General features: G+C 42.0%; 1 protein-coding gene across 1 annotated transcript in view; it reads left to right on the top strand.

Moving 5' to 3' along the window:
• Window positions 1–16,933, top strand: part of LOC138283516 (receptor-type tyrosine-protein phosphatase beta-like) — a 423,874-nt gene that overhangs the window by 234,323 nt on the left and 172,618 nt on the right. Inside the window, exon 3 of the mRNA XM_069221455.1 lies at window positions 11,127–11,348. Within this exon, the coding sequence (XP_069077556.1) occupies window positions 11,127–11,348 (222 nt within the window). The remainder of the gene's footprint in view (window positions 1–11,126; window positions 11,349–16,933) is intronic.

Here is a 16,933-nt window from a genome sequence, read left to right on the forward strand (position 1 = left end):
AAACAGGTCGTTTTGTACTTGATAATTTTGATGTGTTCACATAGTGTTTTGGGGCATTTCCTTTTGCAGGCACTAGGCTTACCCACACAAGTGAGGTACCATTTTTATCGGGATACCTGTGGGAACGCTGGGTAGATGGAAGTTTGTGGCTCCCTTTAGATTCCAGAACTTTCTATCACCGAAATGTGAGGAAAAAGTGTTTTTTTGGCCACATTTTGAGGTTTGCAAAGGGTTCTGGGTAACAGAACCTGGTTAGAGCCCCACAAGTCACCCCATCTTGGAATCCCCTTGCTGTTTAGTTTTCAAAAATGCACAGGTTTGGTAGGTTTCCCTAGGTGCCGACTGAGCTAGAGGTCAAAATCCACAGTTAGGCACTTTGCAAAAAACAGGTCTGTTTTCTTTGGGAAAATGTGATGTGTCGCGTTGTGTTTTGGGGCATTTCCGGTCATGGGCACTATGCCTACACACACAAGTGAGGTACCATTTTTATTGGGAGACTTGGAGGAACGATGGATGGTAGGAAATCTGTGGCTCCTCTCAGATTCCAGAACTTTCTGTCACCGAAATGTGAGAAAAAAGTGTGTTTTGCCACATTTTGAGGTTTGCAAATGATTCTGGGTAACAGAACCCTGGTGAGAGCCCCACAAGTCACCCCATCTTGGATTCCGCTAGGTGTCCAGTTTTCAAAGATGCATAGGTTTGGTAGGTTTCCTTAGGTGCCGGCTGAGCTACAGGCCACAATCCACAGCTATGCACTTTGCAAAAAACACGTCAGATTTCAATGTAAAAATGTGATGTGTCCATGTTGTGTTTCCTGTCGCAGGCACTAGGCCTACCCACACAAGTGAGGTACCATTTTTATCGGGAAACTTGGGGGAACACAGAATAGAAGAACAAGTGTTATTGCCCCTTGTCTTTCTCCACATTTTTTCCTTCCAAATGTAAGGCAGTGTGTAAAAAAAATGTCTATTTGAGAAATGCACTGTAATTCACAAGCTAATATGGGGACCCCGGAATTCAGAGATGTGCAAATAACCACTGCTTCTCAGCACCTTATCTTGTGCCCATTTTGGGAATACAAAGGTTTCCTTGATACCTATTTTTCACTCTTTATATTTCAGCAAATGAATTGCTGTGTACCCGGTATACAATGAAAACCCATTGCAAGGTGCAGCTCATTTATTGGCTCTTCAATGTGGACAAAAAGTTATGAGGGCCTAAGCGCGAACTGCCCCAAATAGCTAAAAAAAGGCCTGGCACCTGAGGGGGAAACGGCTTGGCAGCGAAGAGGTTAAAGAGGAGGTGCTCTTATGCAAACCATGCCCTGCTACTAAAACATTGTGCAAGCTAACCCCCAATATTTCTTGAACCCAAATATTGCAAAACCCTAATATTTGTTTTAGACAGTTCTGCTCCACAACCCATCTCGTTGTTCTAGCATTAAGAAGCTACCCTCCCCAGTGGTCAGCAAATTCAGCAGAGTAAACCATTTTTAGAAACTGGTACCACGCAAGAACAGAGTTGTAGATCAAAATTAGGTTTTAAACATTTACTACAGAATCAATAAGAAACATTACAAAAATAATTGCAAATTTTTAGTCATGAAGACTCAACAATACAGAAAATTATAATGCGGCCTCAATCAGTTAATAAAGTTCTCTAAATTCTAAATGTCACACTTGTGAAGAGTACTTACAACCTCGTAGTGAAAAAGAAAAAGTCTCAGAAAACTCAGACAGACTCTTGGGAGTTAAAGGAGAAGTCACCAGGAAGCTTTTAAAACCAGGTGTTTTTATACACATTCTAGGCATAATAAGTAATAAAACTGCACATTCAGCATGGAATGACCATGCTTAGTTCGCATTGGCAAATCACAAAAAATTACATAAAATTAAAAAGTTCTTAACACTAAACCAATTCTTAAGGTAAGAGAACTCTTCTGCATGCTTCATGGGCAACTACACTCCAGAGATCTTCACTCCAATATAAAACATTTACTAAGCAATAGCCCATAGAGTTTTATTCTTTAATACACTCAGATCAGAACTTCTAGAGGAAATCATTCAAAATGATCCTTTGGGTAAACGGTGAAAAATGTAATTTACAATACATACTTTCTATTCTCTCTAATACTTCATTCGGTTGAGGTCAGCAATATGTTCTGTGGAAACTATGGTGAGAGAAGACTATGGTGAGAGAAGACTTGCTGTAGGATACAATTTGGAAGGAGGAATGAGCATGAGTGAGATGAGCAGAACTCCAGAAACGACATCCAAAGTGATTAAACAGTGGCTCATTTTGTAAATGTGGCACAACTTCACCACATTATTTTTCACAATTCTAAATAATTTAATCATCTCGTTTCAAGTGTAAAATCCTTGATTCCTCAGTTGCTGTTCTATGCATTATCCAAATTACAAATTGACACAAATTGTCACACAAAATTTGCACAATTGAAAAATCTTTATGAATATTAGCAGATCTAAGTTAAAGTGAAAACATGGAACTCAACACTCAAAATTTCTGAGGTTAAAATTACAATAAATGATAGCCTAGTCCGTAAAATAAGTGACAACTCAAGCTGGGAAATCATTCAGTTGGGAAAGTAAAAGTGTGAAAACCTTTGATACGGGGGAGTCATTTCGCTTTGTAAACTTTTCTCTGAAGACCATAGACTCAACATCATTAAATTCACAATTTCGTTCTTCTCTACCTTGCTTTGTCGTTTTCAGTTAGCAGATTAGAAAGGATGTGCAATAATCACAACGAAAACACCAAGGACTACCAGCAGAAGTAGCTAAAACTCAAAAAAAGAAAAAAACGCAGCTGAGAAAAAGGGAAAAGAAATAGCTAGGCAAAGAACCGCCCAAAACACCCAAAACCCTTTACATTTGCTTCACAATTGTCAGAGATCGACCCTTACATAATTAGCAAAAGTAATAAACGTGGAGTTGACCAAAACAATATACCACAGTTAAACCAATCTCGGAATATGCCTATTTTTAAGGCTTCTCCTCAACAAATGATTCAACCCCTTTGCATCAGAACTTAAGATCGTTTTCCTGTGTAGCGGTTATTCTGTCTTAATGTCAACATCCATGATATTGTTTCATTACTGCAAACACCAAGTAATTCTCTCTGCACCTCATCAAGTATTGAAATTACGATCTTTTTTTCAGGGGAACACAGCCTATTAAACAATGTGTGTCCGCTGCAATCCTTATCTTTAGCAGAAATCAAGCTGGTGCATGTTCCAAATAAACAGGACCTATTTATTGCAAGTGTTGATTCTCGTCAAAATTAGCTCTAACAATAATTTTACGTTAAAGGGACCTTCTTCAAAGAAGTGGATTCGATGTCTCTCCTATTCACCTAAAATGCTTAGTAACTGACTCGGGAAAAACTTACCCATGAAGGTAAAAAAGTAAAGACCTGATTTAGATCTTGACGGATATCCCATCCACCATATTACGATCTCCATAGAATGTAATGGGATCGCAACACAGCGGACGAGATATCCATCACGTTTGTGATAGAGTATCCATCCCCTTTCTCACATCTAAATGAGGCCCCAAGTCTTGTGACCTGTTGACCCTTGAAACATCAAATAACGACATACTGTGGGCATGGTTATCAGAAAAGCTAAGTGAACATATATTAAAAAAGGATTTCAAGCTGTCTTTTTAACAAAGTAAATACTCCTTCACTCTGGTGAACAAGGAGAAAAAAAGTAACCACTTAGGAAGTTTAAATGCCTTGTGTAATTGTTTATAGGGTACCTGGTCGCCAAACAGTTTTGGAACAGATACTTATCATGTAATAGATAACCCTCCACAGAGTTCTAATAAAGGTCATACAAAGGGGGTTTAGCTTTGCTTCTATCAACAGATTATAATTGGGATTATGATATTATAATTTTGCCCAGCAGTTGAAGTCCACATTTTCTCAGAATAATTATCTCTTGTTGAAAGTATATGTCCCTCCAGGACAGAAAAATAACCCCATATTTAAACAGATATTCAAATTCCTTAAAAACACAATGTAAAAAGAAACAAAACCACAAACAATAATAGTTGGCAATTTCATTGCTAAAATCTCATTTAATATGTTGAGTGCCTATAGGAATAAAGTCTGAGAAGAAGCATGGAATATCCCCAAATCACTGTTTCAAAGAAATCACAAAGCTGATACAAGTGCCAAATTATTATTCGAATCTCTCAAAAGTATAGGTGTAATCATAATTAATGGAAGAATTTAGCCTGATACAACTGCTAAATTCACCAAAAGAAGTATTACAGCTTCCTCAACAATAGAATTTCAATGTATGAATTATTTACTCAAATCTTAGAGATAAACACCTAAAATATAGTGACCACTCAATTCTTCTAATTACCCTTGATTTCCAGCTACATTATATCTCACACTTTTCCTTGGAGGTCAATCATGGCCAAACACTGACGCTGACTCAAAACACTGATCACTGCATTGGAATACCACTAATTTTATATAGTTATGTAGATGTGAGCCGAATGTCCAGAATAAACTGCTTTTTTCCCTGTATCTCATAATCAATATTCTGAGTAGCTCTTACTTGCAAACATATAGTGAATTACATAAAAAGAACAACACAATTGGGAGCCAAAGGCAGTTTAAATTAGGAGTGGGCGGAACTTCCATGAGGTTCAGCCAACGTGCGGAAAATATGCAGTTAGCACTGCAATTTAGCACTGGTAGCACGAGCAGCACTGAAAAATCATTGTAAATGGCACCATGCACTGCACAAGAGCGCATGGCCAGTAGAGCTCATTTTGCTGCCACTTAAGAAGAAAATGTACTCAAGCAGCAACAAATTTACTTGAGAGGCAGCCCCCTGACCTGACCGCTCACGACCGCCAGTGACTGCCCGCATTAGACAAAAACTCTAGTGAACACCAAGTCTCACATACACTCGCCAACTCACATTCTCTGCAGTCTTGCAGGAGAAAAATTATGCCACGAAGTGATTGACAGAATTTGGCCAGAACTCCCTTTTCACAGGCTGACCAAAATTCTACCAGTCCCGTAGATGGAATGAAACATTTTACCCACCCCAAGTTTAAATATGATAGCAGGTGTGAAAGGAAATCCAGAGGCATGGGGTAAATTCTTGGTTCCTTTATATTAGTACTTTTATAAAATGGCTCAAATACCTAGCTCCTCTACCCTGAGTATTATTATACCAGTATGTAGAAAAAGGATTACATGGTGTGGCACACCTAGAAAAGATATTTAGTCTGTAGAAAATTCTGCAATTTCGAGTATCAACTTTTAATACAAATTCAAAAAGTCCATTTAATGCTTTACATATTCGCTCCTCATAGGTATAAACATATCTCCAAAATGGTACAATTCAAGCCGGTACAATTCAAGCCAACACGTGTTTCGTCTTGGGAACACTTCAAATCGATCCCAAACGACTTCTTCAGGGCTAAAATTGTAAATGAAGTTGATTAAGTTAAAAATCAAAATCCTACAACCTAGTCCTCAGAGTTAACAAAGAAAGTGTTAGTGGACATTCTAACTTAAGTCCCCAACAAATTGGCCGAAGTATTAAACCGTATAGTATCATTATCTCTAATAGTGTCCCTTAATCAAAAGGAAAAAGGAAAAAGAGAAAAGAAAAGAAAAGAAAAAGAAAAACGATGTGAAATAAGTGCCCAGATAATCCCCAATGGATTATCAATGTGTAAGAAGTTCGAGAGGTGATTATAAATAATCTACAAAACAACATCTAACCTGTATTAGACCCAAATTCCAACAATCCATGATGAAAAAACACCCCTGTGTCAATTATCGTACAGTAGCCTACAAAAAATCATACCTCTTAATTTTTCAAAAGGTTGACCCAACTTCAACCATCATCACGCACCATCCACGAAAAATCACACAAAAAGTAAGTGATGATTATCTGAAACAAGAATATTAATGCCTATTATATTTCCTAAATCGGAAATGCTCAAATAAAATTAAGTCAACAAGGTTCGCAATACAGTTACCTCTCATCACAGGATTTCTAAAGTCCAATGTACGATTATGAACCATCTATGTTGATCATTAGTCCAAGAATCAATGAATATCCAATACAATAACCTTTATTGCGCCTCCAGATCTAGCAAACAGATAAACAAAATCCATATCAAGTGAATAACGATTTCATGAAAATAGTCTGTATACCATGTTAACAGGGGAACGTACTTCAATTGTTCAATCTAGTGCGATCTCAGGAAGTCCCAAAAGCAATTTACTCATACCATTACGATTAACTAGGGGCACCCTCAACCATCAAAAATCAGTCAACATTGAACACACGTGGACACTATTCAAGTGCCGACAAACACCCCCACATCAGGGTCTTTTAACAAACAACAAAAACATAATCTCGCTCAAGAATCCACCCAAAACTCACCGTATTAACAATATGAGCAGGAATAAGCTCCAAAAGCTGCTACGTGCAAGACGGAAAGGCGAGTACGCTAGTCTTCGGCTGAGTGATGTTGTAAGACCGACAGGAAACGCGAGTACGCGATTATTCCAGCTAGCGTCTGGAACCCGGAAGTCCAAATACACGCAAAATCAGAAACATAGAAAACGGACTCCCGGCAAAATCGAAGGCATCATCATAAAACTAAACAAAAGACTCACATTAATACCAAGTGCAAAATATCTTCAAAATGCCTCAGAAGAAAACCCCAATGTTTATGATCTAGACTGCTAATTTAAACTCACTACTTGAACAAGACTGATATAAACACTAGCATTCAAATTAGATGAAAATCCAAAATGCCCCTACAAATATTGAAAGCAATCGAATCATCCTATTAAATGGATGACCTCACCAACTCTAATATATCAATTCAAAGGGCATAGTTACCCAAATTGAATAATCACAGGTGTAGAATAGCGATTTTTAGAGATAAGAAGATTTTTATATAAAATATGTGTGTTAATTTGGTGATGGAGCCCGATCGAATAATCCCCGTTCAATCATCAGGAAATGAATTGAACCCCTGACGACTTCATTGAAAGATTTTGATTAGTAACTGAAACAATACAAATCTGTTAGCAATAGAGAGAATAAAAAACAAAAAACACACATGTATAACATACAGCACATTCAATTGACACATAGAATAACACATGACAACAATATTGATTGAATGATCGATAACATCAATGCCTAGGTCACCAATTTCTTTGATTATTCTACAAGAAAGAATTCCAACTCCCTATCAGTATTAAGACCAAACTCCACGGCCTTTAATCTCATAATCCAGAGTGCCTCTCTTTGTCGCAGGGCTAGTTCCCTATTTCCACCCCTCGGGTCTTTGGCGATGTGTTCCAACCCAAAGAATTCAAAACTCTTGTGATTGGTCTGTGAGTCACACATCATTATGTGTGTCACCAAAGGATATCTCATATCCAAATTCTTTAGCGCTCTCATGTGTTCACCAATTCTAATTTTAAGTGCACGAATTGTGCTGCCTACATAAATTTTCTGGCATTTACAACGTATAATGTAAACCACAAAAGTGGTGTTACAGTTAATCATTGAGCAAATCTTAATTTGTGTTTTGCCATCCGAAAATTCTTTCATCTTGTGACAGGCCCAGCGGCATACTCCGCAACATCCACACCTGAAAAAACCAACCGTTTTAGTGGAAAGCCATGTCGTCTTAGGAGAATTAGCAGTAAAACTGGGACTCAATATGCTTTTTAGATTACGACCCCTCCGGAATGTTACTGATAATCTTTCAGGCAAAATATCCTTCAGTGATTCATCCTGGGATAATGACGACCAATGTTTATTCATACATTTTTGTAAAATTAATGAAACCTCATTATAGTCAGTAATAAAACGGGTTATATTTGATTGATTAGTCCTCTTAATGTTGCTGATCTTTTTTAATATGTCATCTCTCTTTAAGCTTTTAGCTCTATGATGGGCCTTCCTGACCAATTTATGCGAGTAACCTCGTGCTAAAAATCTTTCACCCATGTTATCTAACTCATGGAAAAATTCTTCATCTAAGCTACAATTACGTCTAGCCCTCACAAATTCTGAGTAAGGGATAGATGCTACTTGATGCCTAGGGTGCGCGCTGTCTGCATGAAGTATAGAATTGCAAGCTGTGGTTTTGCGAAATAGTCTGCTCTGAATTTTGCCATCAGCAATGAAAATTTCAATGTCTAGAAATTCAATGCTTGTGAAACTATATTGATGTGTAAATTTCACGTTCATGTTATTAGAGTTTAAAAATTCACCAAATTCCAAAAATTTCTCTTCACCACCCGTCCAGATCATAAAACAATCATCAATATATCTTCCCCAGAATAATATATAGGTTTGCCATTGGCTTGCATCAGGGCCCCAAATCCATTTATGCTCGAACCACCCCATAAACAAATTTGCATATGAGGGGGAGAATTTGGAGCCCATGGCCACACCTTGCTTTTGTCGAAACCAATCATTATTAAATAAGAAAAAATTATTGGTCAATATCAGGTTCATCATTTCAATTAACATGTCAGTATGCTCCCAATAACTCGCTGATCTTTTGTGTAGAAAGAAACGGACAGCTTCTTGTCCAAGTTCATGATTGATACATGTGTATAATGCAACAACATCCAATGTTACCAACATCATGTCATTGTCCCACTCCACATCATTCAGGATGCTCAGAATATGCGTGGTATCTTTAATAAAAGATGGTAGATTACATACTAGTGGTTGCAAAAAGCAATCAACATATTCCGAAAGCTTCTCCGTAGGACCTGAAATCCCTGAGACAATAGGTCTGCCTGGCGGAAAAGGCAAACCCTTATGCACCTTGGGCAGTGTATAGAGACACGGAAATCTGGGATGATCTATTCTCAAGTACAAGTATTCTTCTTTGTTTAAAAGACCCTTTTCCCGCCAGGTCATCAGTTTTTTGTTTATTGTGCGAGTTAGATTGGGAATGGGATGTAGAAAAAGACCCAAACAAACATCAGTAATCACAGACAATTTAGTCTCCTGGATACAGAATGAAAGGATTTTGTGAAAAAATATATTAGAACATCTGCATGACTGGCTATATAAGTAACAAAATGTGAACAATTAGGTTTGAGCCCAAAATGTACAGTAATCGACTAAGCTCCTAACATGCAAACATTAATTGATTAATATGTAATTTATAAATCTCAAATAATCTATGCTACTGCATTGACTTTTCAACAGAATTTAATCAGGCATCTAGACCAACCCTGTGGAGTAAACTCTCTGAGTGAGGCATTTTATTTTAACTACAATATAGCAAGATAAGATGAATATCCATTTAAAATGACACCACAGAATGAACAAGAACGTTATAATCTTTAAAAAAATATTGTGATTTAATATTTGCTTATAAAGTGTAGAAATCAATGTAATTAACACTGTGTTTTTAAAATGGAATCACATATGGTTGACCTCAGCAGATGTCTAAATCAATCTCTAATAAACGGCAGAGTAAATTCTCCAAGATAAGGATTCCATATTTACATTTTACATTCAAAGTCACCTTTCCACCCCTTTACTCAAATCTCCTTGGAATCCCACCACAAAAGAAATGTTGTGGGACAGGTTGTGTCATAGGGGTACAACTATTCTCTCCTCTATTGCTCACAAAATTCTCATCTACCTCTTTCTAATTCATCAATCATCTTATCTACAATTGACACTTAAATAATTGTCTTCATGTGGGTGATGTATTGGGATACAAGTTAGGTAAAATACTTAAGCCCTCATTAAAACATTGGCAGTATTGACCGCCTACCACCACAGTGACGGCAGCCAACATACCGTCGCCATGGCTACCAGCTGCCCACCTGCATTATGGCTGTAGATGGAAATCCGTCAGAATGCTGGCGGAATACCGTCAACGGTCATGGCGGCGGATGGCGATAAGGTGGCGCTGCTGTCAGCAGCAGTGCCACACCAGCAAAACACCATCGACCATATCATGAGCAATGATATGGCCTGGCAGTGTTTTGCTGGAAGACACTGCTGCTGGCAGCAGTGCCGCGTCCCGTCTCCTGTCGGAGGACCCCCTGCAAGCAGGTAAGTCAAGTTCTCCGACAGGAGTGGGGGTGTGGGGTTGGGTAGTGCATGTGTGGGGGTGTGGGGTGGTGTGTGTGGGGGGTGTCTGTTTTTGTATGCATGCATGCGGGTGTGAGTCGCATTGAAGGAGAGCGTCAATGACTGAATGTGAGTGTACATGTATGTTGTGTGTTGTGAATGCATGTGTGCGACAATGTATGTTGGTGTGTGTTGCGGTTTGTGGGTATGTATGTGTGCATGCATGGGTGGATGTGGGTATGTGTGTGTGTATGAGTGTGTATGCGTGCGCGTGTGGGTGTGTAAATGTGCGGGGGCAGGAGAGGGAGGGGAAGGGTGGGGAAGACTCTGGGGAGGGAGAGGGGCAGGGAAGTCCCCTATCAGTGCCAGGGAAAGAATTCCCTGCCACTGATAGTGCCTACCGCCATGGTTTTCGTGGCGGTACGCTTGCCACGAAAACCATGGAGGTAGGCGGGGTCATAATCCAGAGGGTGGGATTGTGACGGCCACCTGGCTGGAGACCGAAGTCTCCAGTCCAGAGGCCGTTACCACCCTGGCGGACAGAGTGGTACATTGGCGGATTGGCTTGGGCCAAACCGCCAATGTCATAATTTGGGAAATGGTACCGCCAGTTCGTTGGCAGTACCTTTCTCTAAATTATCGCCGACCATCAGGGTCATAATGAGGGCCTTAGTTTCCTCATACAACCTTGTCTGTCCTCCATGACTAAAATAATTTGGCTTTTGACATCATCGTACTGCTGAGACCACTCATAGTCATCTTCTTGTTTTTGTTATTGTTGTCACTGCTAAGTATTTTTGCAGTAAACATAAAAGCACCAATAAAATACTCACTTACAAATGTTCACTGAAGAAATTCTGACTGGTCTCTATTTCCACATGTAAGACAGATTTGGTGTATTTAAGGAGTGGTATTAGGGGCTGAACATCAATACCAACCATAAATAGTAATGTCACTGCTGTATGCTGATTAAATTGTGTTTATCACACAGGCTTCGATGAGTGCACCTCGGTAACGCTAAGTGCAACGCATACTGGAGTCAATATCTCATCATCTGGAAACTTTTCAGTAACCAACATCACCTATGCAAATGGGACACACACATCTACTGAGCAAATATCAGGTTCATCTATAATAGACCTTCAGCCTTGGACATCCTACAGCGTCGACTTAAATAATGGTACAGATATATGCTGTATTAACTTTACCACAGGTAAGTGGCTGTTCCTGGTACTATTGGTACATGGGTTAGAAGCTGGTCGTCAATTCTAAGTGGCTACAGTATCTTTGTCACAAAAGAAACAATGTGTTTTTTTTAGACGTGTAAAAATGTAACTTGTAATTTTTTTTGGTTTATGTATTCAATGGGAACAGCATAGGAGGAAAATAAGAAAGCAAGTATTATGCTGTGATTGGACAGAAGGCCACTATGAGTGGGTTTTAACCGACAGGTGAACACTATTTCTTCTTTCTGACTGTTTGTAGCACAGTAAGGACAAAGATCAGACATTTTAGGTTTATTTAATGCCTTTTTGTGAGTGTGGAGCGTATTGGTTATTATCTTCTTCGCCTCTTTCTCGTACCAGTACTTACTGAGTGAAGAGGAAGATATGCCTTCTCAAGGCAGTCTCCCTCTACCAAAGGAATTTGCGCTCTGTAAATTTACTGAATTTCATGGTTTGTTTTAACACTGGCCCTGCCCCCATGTGGCCTAAAAAGGGCAGGCTCACTAGTGACGCATTTGATTTTTGTGTGTCTGCCCTCAGGATGTGCACCTTGAGCTCTGACAGTTTCAGAACGCCCTTGGGCAATGAGGGTGTCAGGATAGAAAGAAGGGCTATTAGTCCCGTACTCGCAGTTTGGGTAGTACTGGATTGGGGTACAGTGGGTCTCTCATGCCTTAGTGCCTTGGTGCCACTCCACCTACTCAACTAATTATAGTTCTGCCCTGGGTACTGGAATTGTTGGCTGTAAGTAGTTAATTGCATGGTGTTATTTCATGTTGGATAAGTTAAATGGGTTGTGTGTGGCAACACAGGAACAGATGATCACTGGGCAGTTGCTTCTTTACTCCTAGTCTGTTGCTGGACCAATAACACTAATGAGATCCTGAGCAGAGTGAATTGTGAGCAGCGATCCTTTGTTGGACCCGCAGCGGAGGACTCAGTCACCTGTGTTTTTATGGATATTCACTTTTTAGTCTTTCCTCTGGTACACTTTCATGTTGCTGAGAAGTCAGAATACCTTTATTTGTCCTTTTTATCATTTACCTGCAGATGGCTTTGAGGGGCTTGGTTTGATACATATGAGGCTTGACTAGGTGGTACCTTGGACTGCTTGTTCCATTGAGATTGCACAAGTTGGTCATGTTCTCTTTCCATTTTAATTCAGGTGTCCTCAACAGCTCACCAGTCTTGTGATTCAGGGTTGTCTCTGTCCAGTATGATTGATGGTCTCGTTGGTCACATGTCCCTCTTTGTGAGTCCAGATCTTGCTATGTTTGGCTACACCACTTGGCTGTTGTGCTGGTGAAGAGTGTCCTCACTGCTCATGACGATCTTTGCCAGACTTATTTTTAGCCTCTGCTTGTTATTTTCACCTGTTGTTTTTAGTAGGTTTGGTTGATGTGCATTATTCTGTAGTTTTACCTATTGATACAGCTCTCATTTGTATTGTAAATGAGAGCTTGGAGAGGCATTTTCAATGTCTTTTATGGCACTGTCCGGAGAGGCTTGCTTGTGTGATGTAGATGGTGTTGGGTGGTTGACAAAGGTTCCTAGTGTTATGGGCAGCCAGTGGCCTCATACAGCTTCTGCTCTGCTCCAGTGGATCCTCTTACATCTGCATGGTGGCACCTGCTTCAGTCCTATGGGGAGCCATAGACAATTTTAATTCTCTAATCCATCTAGTCCCACATTTACTAATATCACTGACACATGCTCACACGGGCAGTGAAAGGATCCTGACTAAGGAGCCTGCTAGGCATTGCACTGCCCGCCTAACGTGGGACAGAACACTATAATGAAGCATGCCACTGTAGTGGATCACAATTCTTGTCCCCAAAATATTTTTATCCTTGCTTTCCTACGGGACCAATCACATCATAGATCATACTATGTAAATTTGGAGCATCAAACTAATGAGTTAACCTCTCAGGAATGTGACATTTCACCTGTTTAGGTCCTCCTAACAGGGTTGGTGCTAATTTTTTAAATTCTACTAGGCCTAGATGATTGCGTGTTACTTAATGAGTCCTAGATTGAGGCATAACAGTCTGCCACCCACCAGTCCAGGTGGTAACTGCTCCAGTTTCCTGTTCAATTGGTAGATTTCACTCCTACAGTCTCTGGTTTGAGTCAGGGCATGAATCTGTTCTGATACTGCAGCATTGTTCCAGCCTCAAGCTCAGGCAGTTACATCATGTCTGATTACGGTTCTGTTGAAACTGGTATAACTCATGAGATATGGGAGTGGCTTTAAGGGCAGTTTGCCATTGTGGTCAACCAGTTTGAACTGAACACATAGCTCTTGTTCATGTCAATTAATGTGTAGGCAGCAGGTGGATTTTTTTCCTTGTGCTTACCCATGCACCCTGCGTCCCCGTTCCTAAACACTCTACACCATTATGCTTTGGCATCTAAGGTTTTCCTACTACCTGTCCCAGTGATAAAGTTGATCTGGCTTCCAATTTGGCCCTGCTAAGACTTGATGTGTCTGTCATTCTTGGAGGAGGTCTGTGCCACTGGCTCATTGTAGTCTCCACCCTCTGCAGCATTCAGCCTTTGTCAGTGAACTTGATTTTGGGCTTCCTGGTGTCATTCTTTCCATTGGCAGGTGATGGCAGTTGGACAGTTTACATATGCATGTATGTATGTATATGGTATTTCTGTAGTCAGTAGTCAAAGCCTGACCAAAAGGCATGTGAGCGCAGTACAGAGTGAAAGACAAGCATAAAGCCAAAGAGTGCTAGGAAAGATAGCTGGTTTTTGGACTGGTGATACATTGTGATGTAGTGTTCTTTAAAGAGGTGTGTCTTCAACTCTTTCCTAAATTGCAGCAGTGTTGAGGCAGTCCTGATGTATTCTTGCCTGCGTCCGATGCTCCCCCCTGCATAGCCGCTGCTGCCGCTTGTGTGTGCCTGGCATAGCCTGACGCCTCTGTGTACGAGGCCCGCCTCTACCTGCGGGCACTCACCTGCGCCTCATCCCTGGTGGCCTAGTGGCCATCTGTGTCTGTCTGTTTTTCTGTCTTTCATCTTTTTCCTGTTTTTTCTCCTTTTTACTGTTTCTCACTCCTTTTTCACTTTTTCACTTGTTTTGGTGCTCTGCCTTTTGCCACTCCCTGCCGCTGCTGCTGCTACCGTGGCCCCGCTCCTGCCCTTAAAGCTCTTTCCTGCCCTCCCACCTCCTAGCTGACCAATCCCTCCGTCCACTTCTTAAGGGTGGTCACTGTATGGCTGCACCGCTGGTGCGCCAAAGACATGCCAAATGCAAGCCTGTCTGCTCCTGTCAGTGCCTGGACTGCACCCAGTGTCACAGAGCCTGGTTCTCGCACCATTCACCAATACGACGTTGACACCCTACTCGTACTGAACCCAGGACGTTCAACCACCTGCTACCTTGCTTAGAAGCACCCATGGACCTTTTGCCTGCCAAAACTTCCCCTGCATCTTTAAAGTCCTCTAAACGCCAGACCCACCAGCCGCAGAACCATCACACACCCATTCAGGTCACCTCTAGTGCACCCTCCTCAACATCCGCTCCCTTCACAAGCACGCCGTGAAGCTTTGGGACCTGATAGACTCCACCCACCCGGACATTGCCTTCCTCACCGAGACATGGACAAACACAACATCAGAAACGGATACCACCATCGCCATCCCCAGTGACTACAAACTACTCCACAAAGACCTACCTCCCAAACCACTCCTCCCTCATGCAGCACCTCCACTTCCAAGTCCATGTTACCCCAAAGGTCACTATCCGTGGCACCCTCATGGCCCAGCCTTTAGCGACTCCATTCATAGCCCCCCACTCACTTGCCCCCAACAATTACATACTTCTCGGAGACCTCAACATCCACATCAATGACCACAACACCTCCTCGCTACTGGAGAACCTTGATACAATTGGTCTCAAGCAAATGGCCACCTCACCAACACACATCACCGGTCACAAGCTCGACCCCATCTTTTCCGCCAGCAGCATCACCATCAACAACTCAACACCGCTACACTGGACCAACCACCACTGCATCCATTTCTCCAATAGCACACCTACAGCTCACATCAACACTGCCCGTCACCACCACAGGAAATGGAACCAGACCACAGAGGAGCAAATCATCAACACCCTTAGCAACTTGCCACCCCCGACACAACAGATGACAACACCTCAGCAGGCAACCTGCGCCAATGGATCACTGATTGCGCCAACACACTAACTCCACTCTGAATGACCACAGGGAAACACACCACCAATTAAGTCAGCTGGTTTAACCCTGAACTCCAGGAATCGAAGCGCACCTGCAGTAAACTGGAGAAAAAATGGAGGAAAGGCAAATCCTTTGGAGGTACTTGAAGCCTTCAAATCCACCACAAGATCCCACCATGGCCTCATCAGAGCCACCAGAAAAACCTGCAGGACCATATCAATGCCATCACTCACAACACAAAATAATTTTTTGCCGTCATCAAGGAATTCGCCAAACCACAAGCTGAGGCCACTAACACCCCTCCATCACAGGACCTCTGTGACAGACTAGCTGCCTTCTTCCTTCAGAAAATCAAGGATATCTACAACAGCTTTGCACCCCAAGACTCTCCGAAACTCACCAACAAAGCCCCAACCCAGATCCACTGAACCCCTACAGTTCCAGCACCTCTGGACTCCCCTCAAGACAGACAAAACTCACTCCATCATGAGCAGTATCCACTCCGGAGACCCCACTGATCCTTGCCCCCACTACATCTTCAACAAAACCAATGCCTCGATCACACCCGAGCTCCGCAAAACCATTAACTGCCCCCTAGAGTCAGCCACCTTCCCCAACGACTGGAAGCACGCCAAGATCTGCCCAGTCCTGAAGAAACCCATGGCTGACCCCACCGATCTCAAGAATTACTGCCCCATCTTGCTGCTGCCTTTCCCAGCCAAGGTTGCCAAAAAAGCAATCAATACTCAGCTCCGCCAACACATGGAGGACAACAACATCCTGGACATCTACCAATCAGGATTTAGAACCAGCCACAGCACCGAGACGACCACCCTGCTCACTGCCACAGATGACATCTGCTCTCTCCTCGACCGCGGTCAAACAGCAGCCCTGATCCTACTGGACCTACAGGCCACCTTCGACACAGTGTACCACTGCATCCTATGCGCCAGACTCCATGCATCAGGCATGCACAGGAAGGCCCTTCGGTGGATACACTCCTTCCTGACAGGCAGAACACAGAGAGCCAGACTCCTGCCACACCTGTCAGAACCTACAGAGATCAGCTGTGGAGTACCCCTAGGATCCTCGTTGAGTCCCACACTGTTCAACGTCTACATGGCCCTGCTCGCTCCAATCTTCAGAAACTTTGGATTGAACATTGTCTCCTATGCCGATGACACCCAGCTGATCATCTCCCTGCCTGAAAACCCCACAATGGCCAAGGAAAACTTCCAAGACGGGATGGAAACTATCGCCGCCTGGATGAAGGAGAGCTGCCTTAAGCTAAACTCCAAGAAGACCGAGATCCTCATCCTGGGACCCTCCTTCTCAGCCTGGGATGACTCCTAGTGGCCCTCCACA

This window comes from Pleurodeles waltl, chromosome 3_1, assembly GCF_031143425.1.
Source record: "Pleurodeles waltl isolate 20211129_DDA chromosome 3_1, aPleWal1.hap1.20221129, whole genome shotgun sequence".
Taxonomy (NCBI): Eukaryota; Metazoa; Chordata; class Amphibia; order Caudata; family Salamandridae; genus Pleurodeles; species Pleurodeles waltl.